A 13,578-nucleotide genomic window follows, 5' to 3' on the forward strand; every position below is an offset into this window, starting at 1 on the left:
AATACTGTCTTTTTAAACGTAGCTAAGACTGTTCTATAGTGACCACACCTACCAAAGAGTTTTCAGTGTTCTGATTTCAGGATGATCGTAATGGCCAATCCACCTCCCAAAACACAAACATAACTCCAGCTCGGCCACGCGGGCTGACTATGTGGAAGGCTACAGACAGGATCATGCTGGTCTCTTCCATAACTGACAATTCACGACAGCCTAGAAGTGCTTTTTCTGAAGAGGCCCCGACTAGGAACAGAGAAGTCTGGCCTTCTTGCCTGGTGTTTACCACTCAGAATGTGACCCCGGGCCAGCCATTTCATTTCTCTGTGCTTCTATTTCCCAATCTAAAACAATGGCTATAATTACAAATGCTTATTTTGTAGGGTTCTGTGTGGGGATGTGAACCTTCCTAGCACAGTAACCACGAGGGAAGAGGTACTGCTTGTTGACCTGGAAAGAATTCACCAAAACATTTACATGGTTTCTTCTGGGTGCCTGTGTTATGGGTAGCTGCAAGGATACACCTCAAATGTGATGTGGTTTTTCTCCGGGTGGTGGGGTTATGGATCACTTTTTGTCTTCTTTTTGGTGATTTGTATTGATTATTTTCCACCGTGAATATGTTCTGCTTTTATAACCAGCAGGACAAATGCTTATCCAAATTCTAAAAGACCATAATAACCGAGTTCAGGGACCCATCATCACCTGTCTCAGGCCCTCAGCACCGTCCACCCCGGGACATCTGGAATTCAGGGAGGATTTCCAGAAAAGGAGCTGAGTGCTGCCTATTCCCATGGCAAAACAAAAGCAGAATCGCACGGCAATCACAGCACGCATCTAACAGGTGTTAGCACACACACATCAGAGCAGTCTCACACGCGTCATCACCTGCCTCCCTTCCTTCTGAAGGCCAGAGGACTCTGTCCCTGCGGTAGGAGAAAGCTGAGAGTCCATTTGCAGCCAGACTGGAAGGCGGATGTGGAAGCTAATTCAGGGTTCAGCTCTGCTCTAGGGTGGACACACAGGAGCCCAAGGAAATGTGGATCCAATCTAGCACCTTCCAGGAAGGTCCTGACCCCCAGGCTCTTCATGCCCGGGGAACCCAACCTACATCACAACAGCATCCCCAGGGCAGGACACCGTCCACAATAATTGGGCCATAGATATAAATGATGGGATATTAAGTCTCTTGACTTCTCCGAGTCTGTTTCCTCATTGAGTAAGATCAGGTGTCAGATATGCTGACCTCTAAGGTCACTCTCAGTGCCAGTTATGTTTGAAAATGGTTCAGCCTTGTCTCATTCTACATTATCTACTTTAAAAAGTAATTTAAGTAAATTAAGCAAAGGATCAAAACAATAGGTCCCTCCCCAGGACTGCAGTTATGTGCTTAAAATTATATGCTAAAGTTAGGTGGTATATGTTATCTGTACTTACCATGCTTAGAAAGGAATTAGAAAGGTTCAAATAAAAAAGAATAAAATTTTATTCACTGAAAATATCAACTACTGAGTCTATGAAATAAAGTCTCAAAGTCTGGGCCTTCAGCTCAAAAAAAAAATAGATACTGTTTTGTTTGGTTTCATATTTTAGTACAGACACAGAGAATTAGAACCTTCTTCACACCCTCAATTGTTTGATTAATAAGAATGTAAAATCCACTATAATTTTAACGCACTATTTGACATCTCTCTTCCTAATTAAAACATTTTATGAAATGATGAGTTTCTTAATCACACCTATATTAATAGTTTTCTCCAATTAAGTTTGATCTTATGAAACACTGAATATACACCTCAATAACTTCAAGATTAAAAATTGTATAGATGACCTGAGTACCCAAATCATCATATTAGTAAACTTGATATTCTCTAAAATTCTTACATAACTTAGGGAATCATAGTTGCTGAAGCAGAGTATTTCATAGATGGGTAAATAAAGTGATCAGCTCATTTCAAAAGTTACTGTATCTCTTTCCTAAATCTAATATATTGGGTAGCTGAAGCGAAGTCAGTCAGTCACTAAAATCTCCTGTCGTTCAGCAGAAAGAACAATGTTTTTGGTTTGACAGCAAAGAACAAGATTGACTCATTTCCGTACCTGCAGTGCTTAACAATACCGTATACAAACAAGGGGCTCCAACTGGGATTTCCTGAGGAACAGAATGAATAATGATCCAGAGCAACATGATGAGCGTGCAAGGTAGTATTTCCGAAACCATCAAGACTTGGTAGCCCACGAAACAGGGTCCACGTGTGGGGGAAGATGAAGGGGACGTGGGTAGGTGGAATTAATTCATTAGAGGTTTGTGTATACTTTCATTGCTAAATCTACTCATTAGCATCTGAATGATCCCTTTCAAGAAATGGTGATTGTGGGGTTAGGTAGCCGGAGGAAAGATTATAAATTCACATAGAACTATTAATGTTAATTTCTCAAATATGTTTCAATTTCATGTATCATTATCTTTATTATTTTAGCAGCGGCTGAGCTACAGTTAATCTTTTTAGGTATAAAACCTCCACAGAAGCCTGCTCCTTCCCCATAGGGACCTAAACAGAACTCTGGTCCACTTATTTTATTATTTCTTTTCCTGACTGGGATATATTCACATGTTCTTTTGCAGGTTTGAAACATCATGTATTTACATTTCTTTACATGCACACTTTCACATCTAGATACAGTCTCAAATATCAAACTTTACTCACTGAAATGAATATCTCCAATGTAGAGAGAAGGGAGTAAGAACCTATAATCCAAAGGAAGTGTTCTGCAATGAAACTGCTTTTACGGAATCTGGCAGATGGCGCTTTTTCATTACAGAGAACGTTTTCCTGGGGGAAAACACACCAAATTACTTAAAAAAAAAGAAGTGGTCACATGGAATGAGCTGTACCTCTCTGTCCTGGCCTGCAACACGCCTGCAAAGCCAAGCAGGCCGGCCGTGATCATTTGCATATGTTAAAAATCGCCAACTGCATTATGCCTGCACTGGGCCAGTGAAGGCTCAAATAATCATGCAACTGACGCAGATACCACCATCAAATGCATGTATTTATCAATTTAGATCTGCCTTAGACAGTTGTGTGAATTTATCTTCCAGAAATGATCTTTCATCCGTCAGCCCTGAGACCTAGATGACAAACGCTCGCCAATATTCCTGACATTTCTCAATATCCGCATGTCTTTCTAGCTACGCCCGTCCTGCTCAGTCCATTACCACAGAATGGAAGAGGAAGAAGCTTTGAAGAGGACCCAGTTCAACTCTCTTATTATAAAAAATAATAATAAAACAAAGGTCTGATCAGATTCAGTGACTCACACCTCAAGTAAAGTTAGTGCACTGATATTCCAGGACTGAAGCTCAGACCACTGAATTCCCATCCTTTTCTCTTTGTACCACACGATGAAAGATTAAAAGAACATGTACATAATTTATTCCATTTTTTTCAAAATTTTTCATACAACAATAAAGAAACAAGACAGATGTCATTTTTATTTACCTTGGTGTAGCCTCAATAAAAAGCAAAATATACAACACAGTTAAAATAAATTCTCTTTCTGCTTTTTATTTCAAACGTATCTGAATTGGCCCCTATGAACATATATGCCTATAAACAGGATTCAAAGATGTTGTCAAGTGATCTTTTAATAATAAAAGCCCTAGATATTAATTCGGAACCCAGATACTCTTTTCCAATATGGCTCTCCTGGTAATTTTACATGTAAAGACTTAGAGACAAAGCAGCAACCAGTTTCATTCTGAAGCCAAGACCTTTGTCGTATGTCCCACCACAGCTTCACATATGGCTAGCCAGCAACCCCAACTGTACAATGTGGGGAGTGGGTGACAACTCTGCTTGATTTTCACAAGAGAGCCAAAGTGTGATTGTGGCCATTTGCCTTTCAGAAGAGTCTAAGAAAAGAAGCACACGTTACTCCACATGTCACGAGGATTTCCAGTTTTAACCAGTACACATGCTCCAGACTGGCAGATAGAAGTTGAAAAGGACACAGCTTTGTACCCAGCCACCTGCTGAACTTGGTGGCAGGCTATTTAAAAAAAATAATAATAAAGGGCACAAATTATACATGGAAGGACGTGGGGGAGAGGGGAGAGGAAAATGCAATGAGCTAATGTTCCTAGCTGGCATCTGCCTTTTGACTCAAAGAAAGGAGATGGCTCTCGTCCAAAATTTTTCTATTATTGTGGTATCAGCTGCCTCTTGGATTCGTTTATAAGAACTGAGACTGCCAACAGAACAAGACAAGATTTCTGTTAATGGTAGTAAATGTGCAAGCTTCTTGAAATAATAGGAATTTCGATATTTCTTCTACAAAGGCTACTTTGGTATTATTATTCCTGGCATGAGCTTTAGGACTTATAGTTATGGCCAGGTACTATTAAGAAATATGACCACAGCAAATTCTGAGGTTAAAAAAGTTGTTACCTTGATTCTCTAATTTACTCTTCCAATATATTGAACTAAAGAAACTAATTGGTGCTGGATGTCTCTTGCTGGACTGGCATTCTACCAAATGAACTTCTATTAGTTGGCTCTTTCAAATCTCAGTATTATTGATGACTATTACACTAACTTCTTACTCTGAAAACTGGGAATCAAAGAGAAAGAATTAAGCATTTACCTAGCCTTTTAGAAAAGGACTATAGATTCTACCTACTTCATGAGGGAATGATCACATTTTTTTAAAAAAACCAATAAATAAATTACTAGACAGATTATGTCTAGTAAATGACAGATTCAAACTGAGGATGTAGAAAACAGGAAAAAGCATCACTACTATCCTTATAATAAACATGAATGCTGGACAATCTGCAAATCAATACCTTTTCCTGAACCCAACAGAAAGCTGAGGCAGTAGGGCAGCCAACTAGACAGAAGTCTAAAACAGCATAGGAACACTTGCTTACCTAGGACAGGCTCTGCTGGACACTAATAAAAAGAATCCAGCCAAAACTGTTAAACTGCTAAAGGCTGAGTGTGAGCTAGCAAGATTCTATTCATAGAATATATAACACGGAACATATTGGGAGATGCAGTACAAAGGAATTCACACCCACTTTCAGGCTCTTCTCAGGACCTCATGTGGCCCTTGCAAAAGGCATATGTGAGCCCAGAGAAAGTGTCCTTTGTCCTCTGTCATTCCTGGCACAGTCCTGAGGGAAAGAACAGCAGCCACTGCAGGAAAGGTCTGCATGAAAGGCTGCCTAGATCCTTCTTCCCTATCGTCCCTAAGGAACAAAAGACTTAAATGCCTGGGAGAAAGGCGAAAGCCAAGTTTCCCTTAAGGAAATGGTGAAAACCTCCTGCAGCTTAGAGAAGGGAAGAGGAGGAAAAAAAAAAAAAAAAGTCTAAACTGGGGGAGAGGGGCAGGGATACTGAGAAGGCCACACCTCCAAACCGAGGGACACAGTGACTGCGTGGACTAAGGCTTAATCAGGGCACCCCCAGGCACTGGTCTCCACCACCAAACTAAAAAACACAGGTTAACAAGTAATAGCAGTGTGCCACCGGGGGAGGGGCGACGGAGGGGATGGAGTACCTATCCCAGCTGCAGCACAAAGACTTACAACTGAAGTTCAAGCGGACATTGAGAGGCACTCTGGCAAATCAGCCCCCACCCTAAAAACAAGGTAACATTAGAGGAATTCGCAGTCTTTGCTGCACTGAGGGGACCATACAGTACCTACTCAGTATTACTCACAGTAATTCTATATAATTCACAATACTCACAGTGCTCAGTAGAACAAGTAGACAGATAATCCACAGGGACCAGAAGGTCTGGGCAACACCATCAACTCAATTAATCTAACTAACGTTTGTAAAACACTCCACCCAACTAGAGCAGAACACACATTCTTTTCAGGTGCACGTGGCATTTTCACCAGGATGGTCCATAAAATATCAAAACCAGGTGAGATTTATCCTGAGAATACAAACCTGCTTCAAGTTTGAAAATCAAAATAATTTAGTATGTCAATAGACTAAAGAAGAAAAAGTATATAATAATCTCTACAAATATAGAATAAAAAATACTATTTTTAATAGCATACCTCTCCCTGCAGAAAGAAAGAAAAAAAGAAAGAAAGAAAGAAAGAAAGAAAGAAAGAAAGAAAGAAAGAAAGAAAGAAAGAAAGACTTAGGTATACGTTTAAGAAAATATATAAATATATGGAGGAATTGTATGTTCAAAAAATTTTAGTGGTGTGAAAAAATGATTACAACATAATACTGAATGAAAAAAAGTAAGGTTCAAAATAGTACATATCATATGGCCAACTTTTATAAAATAAACTCAAACCAAATATTTTTCCACCAGAAAAAAAGGCTAAAAAGTAATAAAGGCCATTTAAAAAAATGTCTCCTTGGTTTCTCACTCTTAATAAGACAGTCATGAAGTGTTTTAAGGAAAATAAAATTGAAATTAATATAAACAATTTGCAAAGCTATTTCCTTTGCTGTCACCTGTTACTGTATAATGCACTTCAAGGAGTCTCTTCAGATCAGTTTCATTGGAACTAGTTCCATATGCTCTTAAAAACATCCACTGAAAATGAAATTCTGTGGTCAAATAAGTTTGGAAAACATTAATTTAATAAATTGGTTTCTTAATTGTAGAACTAATTAGAATCGTCAGTATAATAGTACCATTCTGGATCTTCAAGGGGGTATAGTTTGCAGTTTCCCAAACTTATTTGAATGTAGAACTTACGAAGGGGGGAAGTGAGTGAGTGAAAGAATGAGAGAGACAGGAAAGGAGAGAGCAGAGGGAGTTGTTTCGGCTAAAAATTGAAACTTGCAGACATATTATTTTGCTTCTAAATACTTCAGTGTGTATCTCCCAAGAATCAGGGACCTTCTGCTACTTATCCATAATACCAAAGAAAGTTAATTTCCCAAATAACATCTAATATCTAGTCCAAATACAAAATTCTCCTATTTCCTCAAAATTTTTCTTTTATAAGAACCAGTTTTTCAAGGTTCTCATGTTATATTTGCTTGTTATTTCTTTTTAATATAAAATCACATCCTGCTTTTTTTATGATACTCTTCCCCCCCGCCCCCGCAGGAGACCAGTCTCACTGAATTGTAGAAACCTCACGTTTTATCTGATTTCTCAACTTATTCCTCTATTCCATGTATTTCCTATATATGGACCCCTTACATTGGAAGACTTAATTAGAGTCAGGCTAAACATTTTTAGTAATAATATGTCATAGACGGTGCTGTGTTCCTCACATGGCGTCATATCAGGAGACACACAGTATCAGGCCCTCCCACCAACAATGCCGCCACGTTTGATCGCTGGATTCAGGTGGTGATTGTCAAATCTCTGTTTCCCGCCCCTATTAGCATGTCCTCTATGAGGTGATACTTTATCACCATGTGAATGTCCCGTTTCTTTTTTAAATTTGTATTGGAGTATAGCTGATTTACAATGTTGTGTTAGCTTCAGGTGTACAGCAAAGTGAATCAGTTATACAACGTCCGGTTTCTAAACAACCTTTTAACTAGTGGTTTACGGTGCTTGATGATCTTTGCAAGGCTACCAGTTATTTCATTGGTTTCTTGTTAATTTTTATTTACTTCTTTTAAAATTCCTTTTTAGGAAAATGTACCCTTTGTGGGATATAGTTAGGTGAGTTTTGACAAATGCAGAGTTGTGTATCCATCACAACAACCAAGATACAGAATAATTCCATCACTCCAAAAAATTCCCTCCTGTTGTCCCTTTGTGGTACTAAATAAAGTTTTGTACAAAGTCCATGATTAGTAGGTTTGCCCTGACTTACTTAACTTTTTTTTGTGTGTGGTAGACTGGGATTAATATATTTATCAATGATAACATTCCTACTGTATTTCTAAGATTTACATCCAAGAGAGCATATCGTATTTACGTGCAATGGACAATCCAAGATAACAAATCAGACCACAGTTCTGTTAAGATTATGGCTTGTTCCAAATTAAATTAAATACATAATATCCTAACCTCCAGTAATATTTCATGTCTCACCTGGACGTGATTAAGCAGCTGTGCTTACAGGACTAACCTTGAGAATTGGTTAAAGTACAGCCTCTGGGGCCCTGCCCCCGGAGGTCAGGATTCCAAGGCTAAGGCATGCTTGCAGTGATTGTAATACCAGTAGTCCACTGAATCTAGTGATTCCAAGAATGGCCCCAGTTATCCACCTCTCCTTCTGTGCAGCCACGTGACTCTGCAGCTCCTCCCATGAAGAGATGGAGGCTATTTCCCTATCCCATGAATCCTGTCTGGTCTCATGACTTTGCTTCAGTAACAAAATACAGCGGAACCGACAAGGCATCAGCCTAAGTCTCACTTGTTTCCACACTCTCCCTTGGAACCCTCGTGCTGAGGCCTTGTGAATGAGCCTGGGCTGGCCTGCTGGAGGATAAGTCATGTACGGCCCAGTCTCCACCATCGCATCAGACAACAGTCAGTCAGGCACGTGAAGGAGGTCACCCTAGAGCAGCCAGCCTCAGATGACCACTGCAGACACCTCAGCACACCAGCCGAGGTCACGGAAGCCTGGCCCAGTGGACCCGTACACACAGGAGCAAGAAGAAATGTGTATTGTTCTAAGCCATGGGTGGCAGGGTGATTTTAACCAGTAACAGACAACTGATAGACCACAGTTCTGATACTCTTCACCTGACAAGTACTAATTTCTCTCTTCCTCCCCGTTTCCTAGGTCACCCCCTCCACGCACACTGCTGCTGCTAAGACCGTATTCCCTCAGTTCAGACACCAAGTAGTCACAACTTATGTATTCCCATCATCTGGTGTGATGCCTGGTACCCCCCCGCCGGAGGTGCTCAATTCTTGTTCGTGAAATGACTGCTGCCGATTCACATACACAGGTCTGATCTCATGGCTCCCCTGTGCAGAACTCTTACTGGCATTCACATCATATAGCAGATCCATTTTCCACGTGGCCTATTTAATGCTAGGACCTCTGTGATCAGGCCCCAGCCTAGCTGCTCACTCTTCTTCCCCTTCTCTTAATGCTCCACTCGAAAGTGGAGGTGGGATGACCACCCCGCTTGCTTGTGTCTGAGCACATACCGATTCCTGCCCGGAAGGACCTTCCGCATCTCTGCAAACCCTACACATTCTTGAAGGCCCAACTCGAATGCCGCCTCTCCTGTGAGGCGGCACTGCCTCTAGCAATTGCCTCTAGCAATTGGCCTAAGCCTCTCCTAGGTACCTGACATTATGGTTACTTATGGCATCTAGCATGCATTTCCCCTACCAGAGATTGTGAACCTTGGGTGGTGGGGGGAGATTCCATTTTTTAACCTTCCTGTATTCTTTATCACAGTACATGAAACACAGTAAGACCTTAATAAATGTCTATTGAATGAATAGATGATTTTTACTGCTCTTTAAAAACGGTAAAACCCAAACTCATAAGCCAAACCCTGGAACAAATATGGCAAAATAAATACAGTGGTTTTCATATATCAGTTTGTAAAAGGATCTTCTGGAAAGTTGGTTAAGAATACAAATGCCTAGTCTCTGCCCACAGGAAGACTGGTTCAGCAGGCCTGCGGTGGAACCCCGAGTTTGAATTCTTATCAAGCTGTTCATGTGCTTTTGAGGAAGGCTTGTGGCCAACAATTTGATACACAGCGATATATAGCCTACTTTACAGATATGAATTTCAAAGTAAACCCCTTCTTTCATGCACCTAAGAATTTTTTTTTTTAAGTTCCTTGACTTTAATGACAAAGCACTGAGTGCAGCAGACCTATAAAGAGAACCACTTTAACAATACATACATAGTCTGGCACCTTATTAGCTTAAGCTGCTAGGAATACGGCATCACACCCCATTCTTTGTAATCACGAGCTGCACACATTTTTTCATCTACATATCCCTTTTATAAACTATTTAAAGTTTAATTTGCTACAAATAGTCCTTTTTCAGAAATCTCACCACGTAAGGTATGTACTTTAAAATAAAGTGAAGGGCGCCAAACTCCTACCTTGGTCCCGGAGGCTGGCTCTTAGCGCTCTCTCCAGCTGTTCCTCTTCACTCAGTCCCGCTGTATACGCGTCAAAGTTCCTGGGTACTTCTTCAGGGTGACCTGGCCTGCCACGTGGGTAATAATCCTGATATCCAGAGTAGCCTACAGGCACAATGAAAAAGTTATGGAATGTTGCCATGGACTATTCTTTTCATACTTCCTATTTTGTTAGCAAAGACAATAAAATAATTTATGTCATTCTTTTGACTACAGTGATAATCCTCAAAATAAGAAAAGATGACCAATGGATGGAGAATGCCTCCACGAAGGCGGGCGATGACTGTCCCGTCACTGTTGTAGCCACAAGGCCGAACACGGGACTGGATATGAATGAGTCCTTATGTGCTGAAGACGAAGAAGATGTTTATTTTTTTAAATCAATTTTTACTGGAGTCTAGTTGATTTACACTGTTGTGTCAGTTTCAGGTGCACAGCAAAGTGAATCAGTTATACATATACACATATCCACTCTTCTTTAGATTCTTTTTCCATTAGGTTATTACAGAGTATTGAGTAGAGTTCCCTGTGCTGTACAGTAGGTTCTTATTAGTTACTTATTTTATATAAGAAGATAGTTTGAAGACATGAGCAGTACTGGAGAGGGGACTGGAATGGGCTATTGACATATGGAGTGGATTCTTTCAGTTTACAGCTACTGAATACTTGGAGTATTTTCAGTGAAGTCCTGGCTGGAGTCAAGGGAATGGTTGAACTGATAGCTGATAAAGCCTCACTGTCTGGTGGCTCCAAACAATGAGAGGCAGACCAATATTTAACACACATTCTGCCGGGCTTCTGTGCTAGGTATGATACTTCAGATGCTGATAACTACATTGAGAAATACAAGCCAGTGTCTCTCTAATTAGAATCCTAAGTCAGAGATCATAGTTTCTATTACTAGCACTTCCGAGAAACTGGTTGCAAGATTAAATGAGAGAAGAGACAACCTGGTCATTAAATAATGCTTTAAGAATCAAACTTCGACATACCATTAATAAAGGGCAAAGTTGACTTTTGCAAGGTACTTCCATCGACCTTTTCAAGTCCGTTTGAGTTTATTTCTTACATTTTTCTTTAATCACCACTTTCATGGAATTTGTTTGGAAGATATTATTTTTCCCCACAGACGAGTACCAATCTAATTCTGGTATAATGAGAGAGAAGTATGTTTGATTTTTTTCCCTTCTCTCCTTCCATGATCATACCCTTTGAAGATGATGTTTCAAATGTTTAATTAATGTGCTTCTTATTATTGATGAAAATTTCTACCCTTCACAAGTCTTGTGTCATATGTCTCCATATCACCCACCATAGCACATGCCTGAGTTTAAGCTTCTTATTGCTTTAAAAAGACTAAAGAAAAAAAAAATCAAGCCAACAAGGGGAACACTGTAGGGTAGAACCTGGTTAATTGAAATTTCATATTCAGAATTTTTGATAATTGGTCTTGAGGCTATTTTAAAATTTACTTTTGTGTTGGTTATGAAAAAAATGCTTTCCTAATATATGAGATTAAAATGAAAACTGTTAATTTCCCATAAAAAGCTTTCAGGCACTCTAAAAGTCTTTATTTTCAAATAAAAAGTGAAATGACAATAAAACACACTAGTTTCAGCTGATAATATATGTGTTTACATAAATATTTGTCATATAAAGTATTTGTGTCTATTGGCATGTTTTTACAACTTTCATGAGATATAACTGACATACTATATAATCCATCAATTTAAAGCATATAACTCAACGGCTTTCAGTATATTCATAAGAGTTGTGCCATCAATACCATAATCAATTTTAGAACATATCTATCACCCCCAAAAGAAATCTGTACCCTTTTAGCTATCACCCTCTGACCTTCCTAGCCCTAAATAACCACTAATCTACTTTCTATCTCTGTAGCTATGCCCATTCTGGACAATTTTATAAACAGAATCATATAATATGTGGTGTTTTGTGTATGGCTTATTTCATTCAGCATAATGTTTTCATGGTTCATCCATGTTGCAGCATGAATCAGTATTTCATTCTTTTTCATGGCCAAGTAATACTCCATTGTAGAAATATATCACATTTTGTTTACTCACTCATCAACTGATGACATTTGGGTTATTTCTGCCTTTTGACTATTGTGAATAATGCTTCTATAAACATCTGCATACAAGTTGTTATTTGGACATATGTTTTCATTTCTCTTGGGTACATACCTAAGAGTGGAATTGCTGAGTCATATGGTAATTCTATATTTAACCATTTGGAACCACCAGAATGTTTTCCAAAGCAGTTACACAATTTTATATTCACACAAGCAACATATATGGGTTCATATTTCTCCACATCTTCACCAACACTTGTTATTATCTGTCTTTTTAATTATAGCCATCCTAATGGGTGTGAAGTGGTATCTCACTGTGGTTTTTGATGACTAATGATGTTGAGCATCTCTTCATGTGCTTATTAACCATTTGTATATCTGCTCTGGAAAACAGTCTATTCAGAGCCTTTGCTCACTCTTACTGATTACTACAATACTCTTCTATTTATCATCTATTACAAAATCTTCTATGTTGGTACTATTTTATTTAATGTCCTTGAAAGTCACAGACATGAATGATTTAAACAAACATTAAATAAAATTGTTCAGGATTTCAGGGGCTAATCTTTTCTTCTAATGTAGTAAAAATGAGTGGGCATTTACTAAATACCTCCTATAATGCAACTTCCATATTCTCTCTCACATGTTTCCCATGTCAGAATATAAACATTATGATATTTGAATCAGGATAAGGATATAAGTATACTGAAGGATTTAGGACTGAAATGGGATCTGGACACAATTTTTAATAAGGACACTCTTCCTCAAATTGGTCTCTACGCAATAGAACAGTCAGAAGAATCCAGCTCCCACTACTGTGTTGGGGACACCCACCAGCAAGGTTCACAGCCTGAGATAAAGACGACTGTGGCACTGCTACAAATCTTGCTTTCTATGCTTCTCACCAAAAAAGCCAAAAAACAAACAAAAAATAACCCCCCCCCCAAAAAAAACCTTTTCTATAATGGCAAATGGTCAAAACACAATAAATGTATCTACTTCACAAAGAATAAAAGAAAGGGGCAACCATTCCAAAACATAATAGAATATTTATGGATAAGTCGCTGAATACCACAGGATGCTTCAGCAATGCCTGAATAGAGAGACTGCCCAATTCCCTAAGAGTGCCAATTATTTTATTGCAACACAAAAAGCACATTGGGCACTTTCCCATATGGCTCATTACCACTTTCAAATCCCTGTGGAAAGTCATTTTGTTACAGAAGGTCTAAGCAGCATTTCTACCTTTCTACCCTCAAAAATATGCAGCTCGTTCAAAATCCAAAGTAACCCCACAGCTCTGAAGAGCTATCTATGCAGATACCGGAAATACGACATACATCTATAGAGTTTCAATTGACAGGTAAATTTGCTACGATTTGAGGCAACATTTTCTTGATAGAGAAAAACATCTTTCTTT

The 13,578-nt window shown here is 39.1% G+C and overlaps 1 protein-coding gene across 4 annotated transcripts in view; it reads right to left on the bottom strand.

Annotated features, from left to right (window-relative positions):
- RHBDD1 (rhomboid domain containing 1) overlaps positions 1-13,578 on the bottom strand; it is a 115,126-nt gene that overhangs the window by 40,014 nt on the left and 61,534 nt on the right. For all 4 annotated transcript variants that reach the window (XM_024740619.1, XM_024740617.1, XM_024740616.1 and 1 more), the window contains one exon: positions 10,025-10,168. In XM_024740619.1, the coding sequence (XP_024596387.1) occupies positions 10,025-10,168 (144 nt within the window). The remainder of the gene's footprint in view (positions 1-10,024; positions 10,169-13,578) is intronic.

The sequence above is a fragment of the Neophocaena asiaeorientalis genome, unplaced genomic scaffold (assembly GCF_003031525.2).
Source record: "Neophocaena asiaeorientalis asiaeorientalis breed wild unplaced genomic scaffold, Neophocaena_asiaeorientalis_V1.1 scaffold388, whole genome shotgun sequence".
Classification (NCBI taxonomy): Eukaryota; Metazoa; Chordata; class Mammalia; order Artiodactyla; family Phocoenidae; genus Neophocaena; species Neophocaena asiaeorientalis.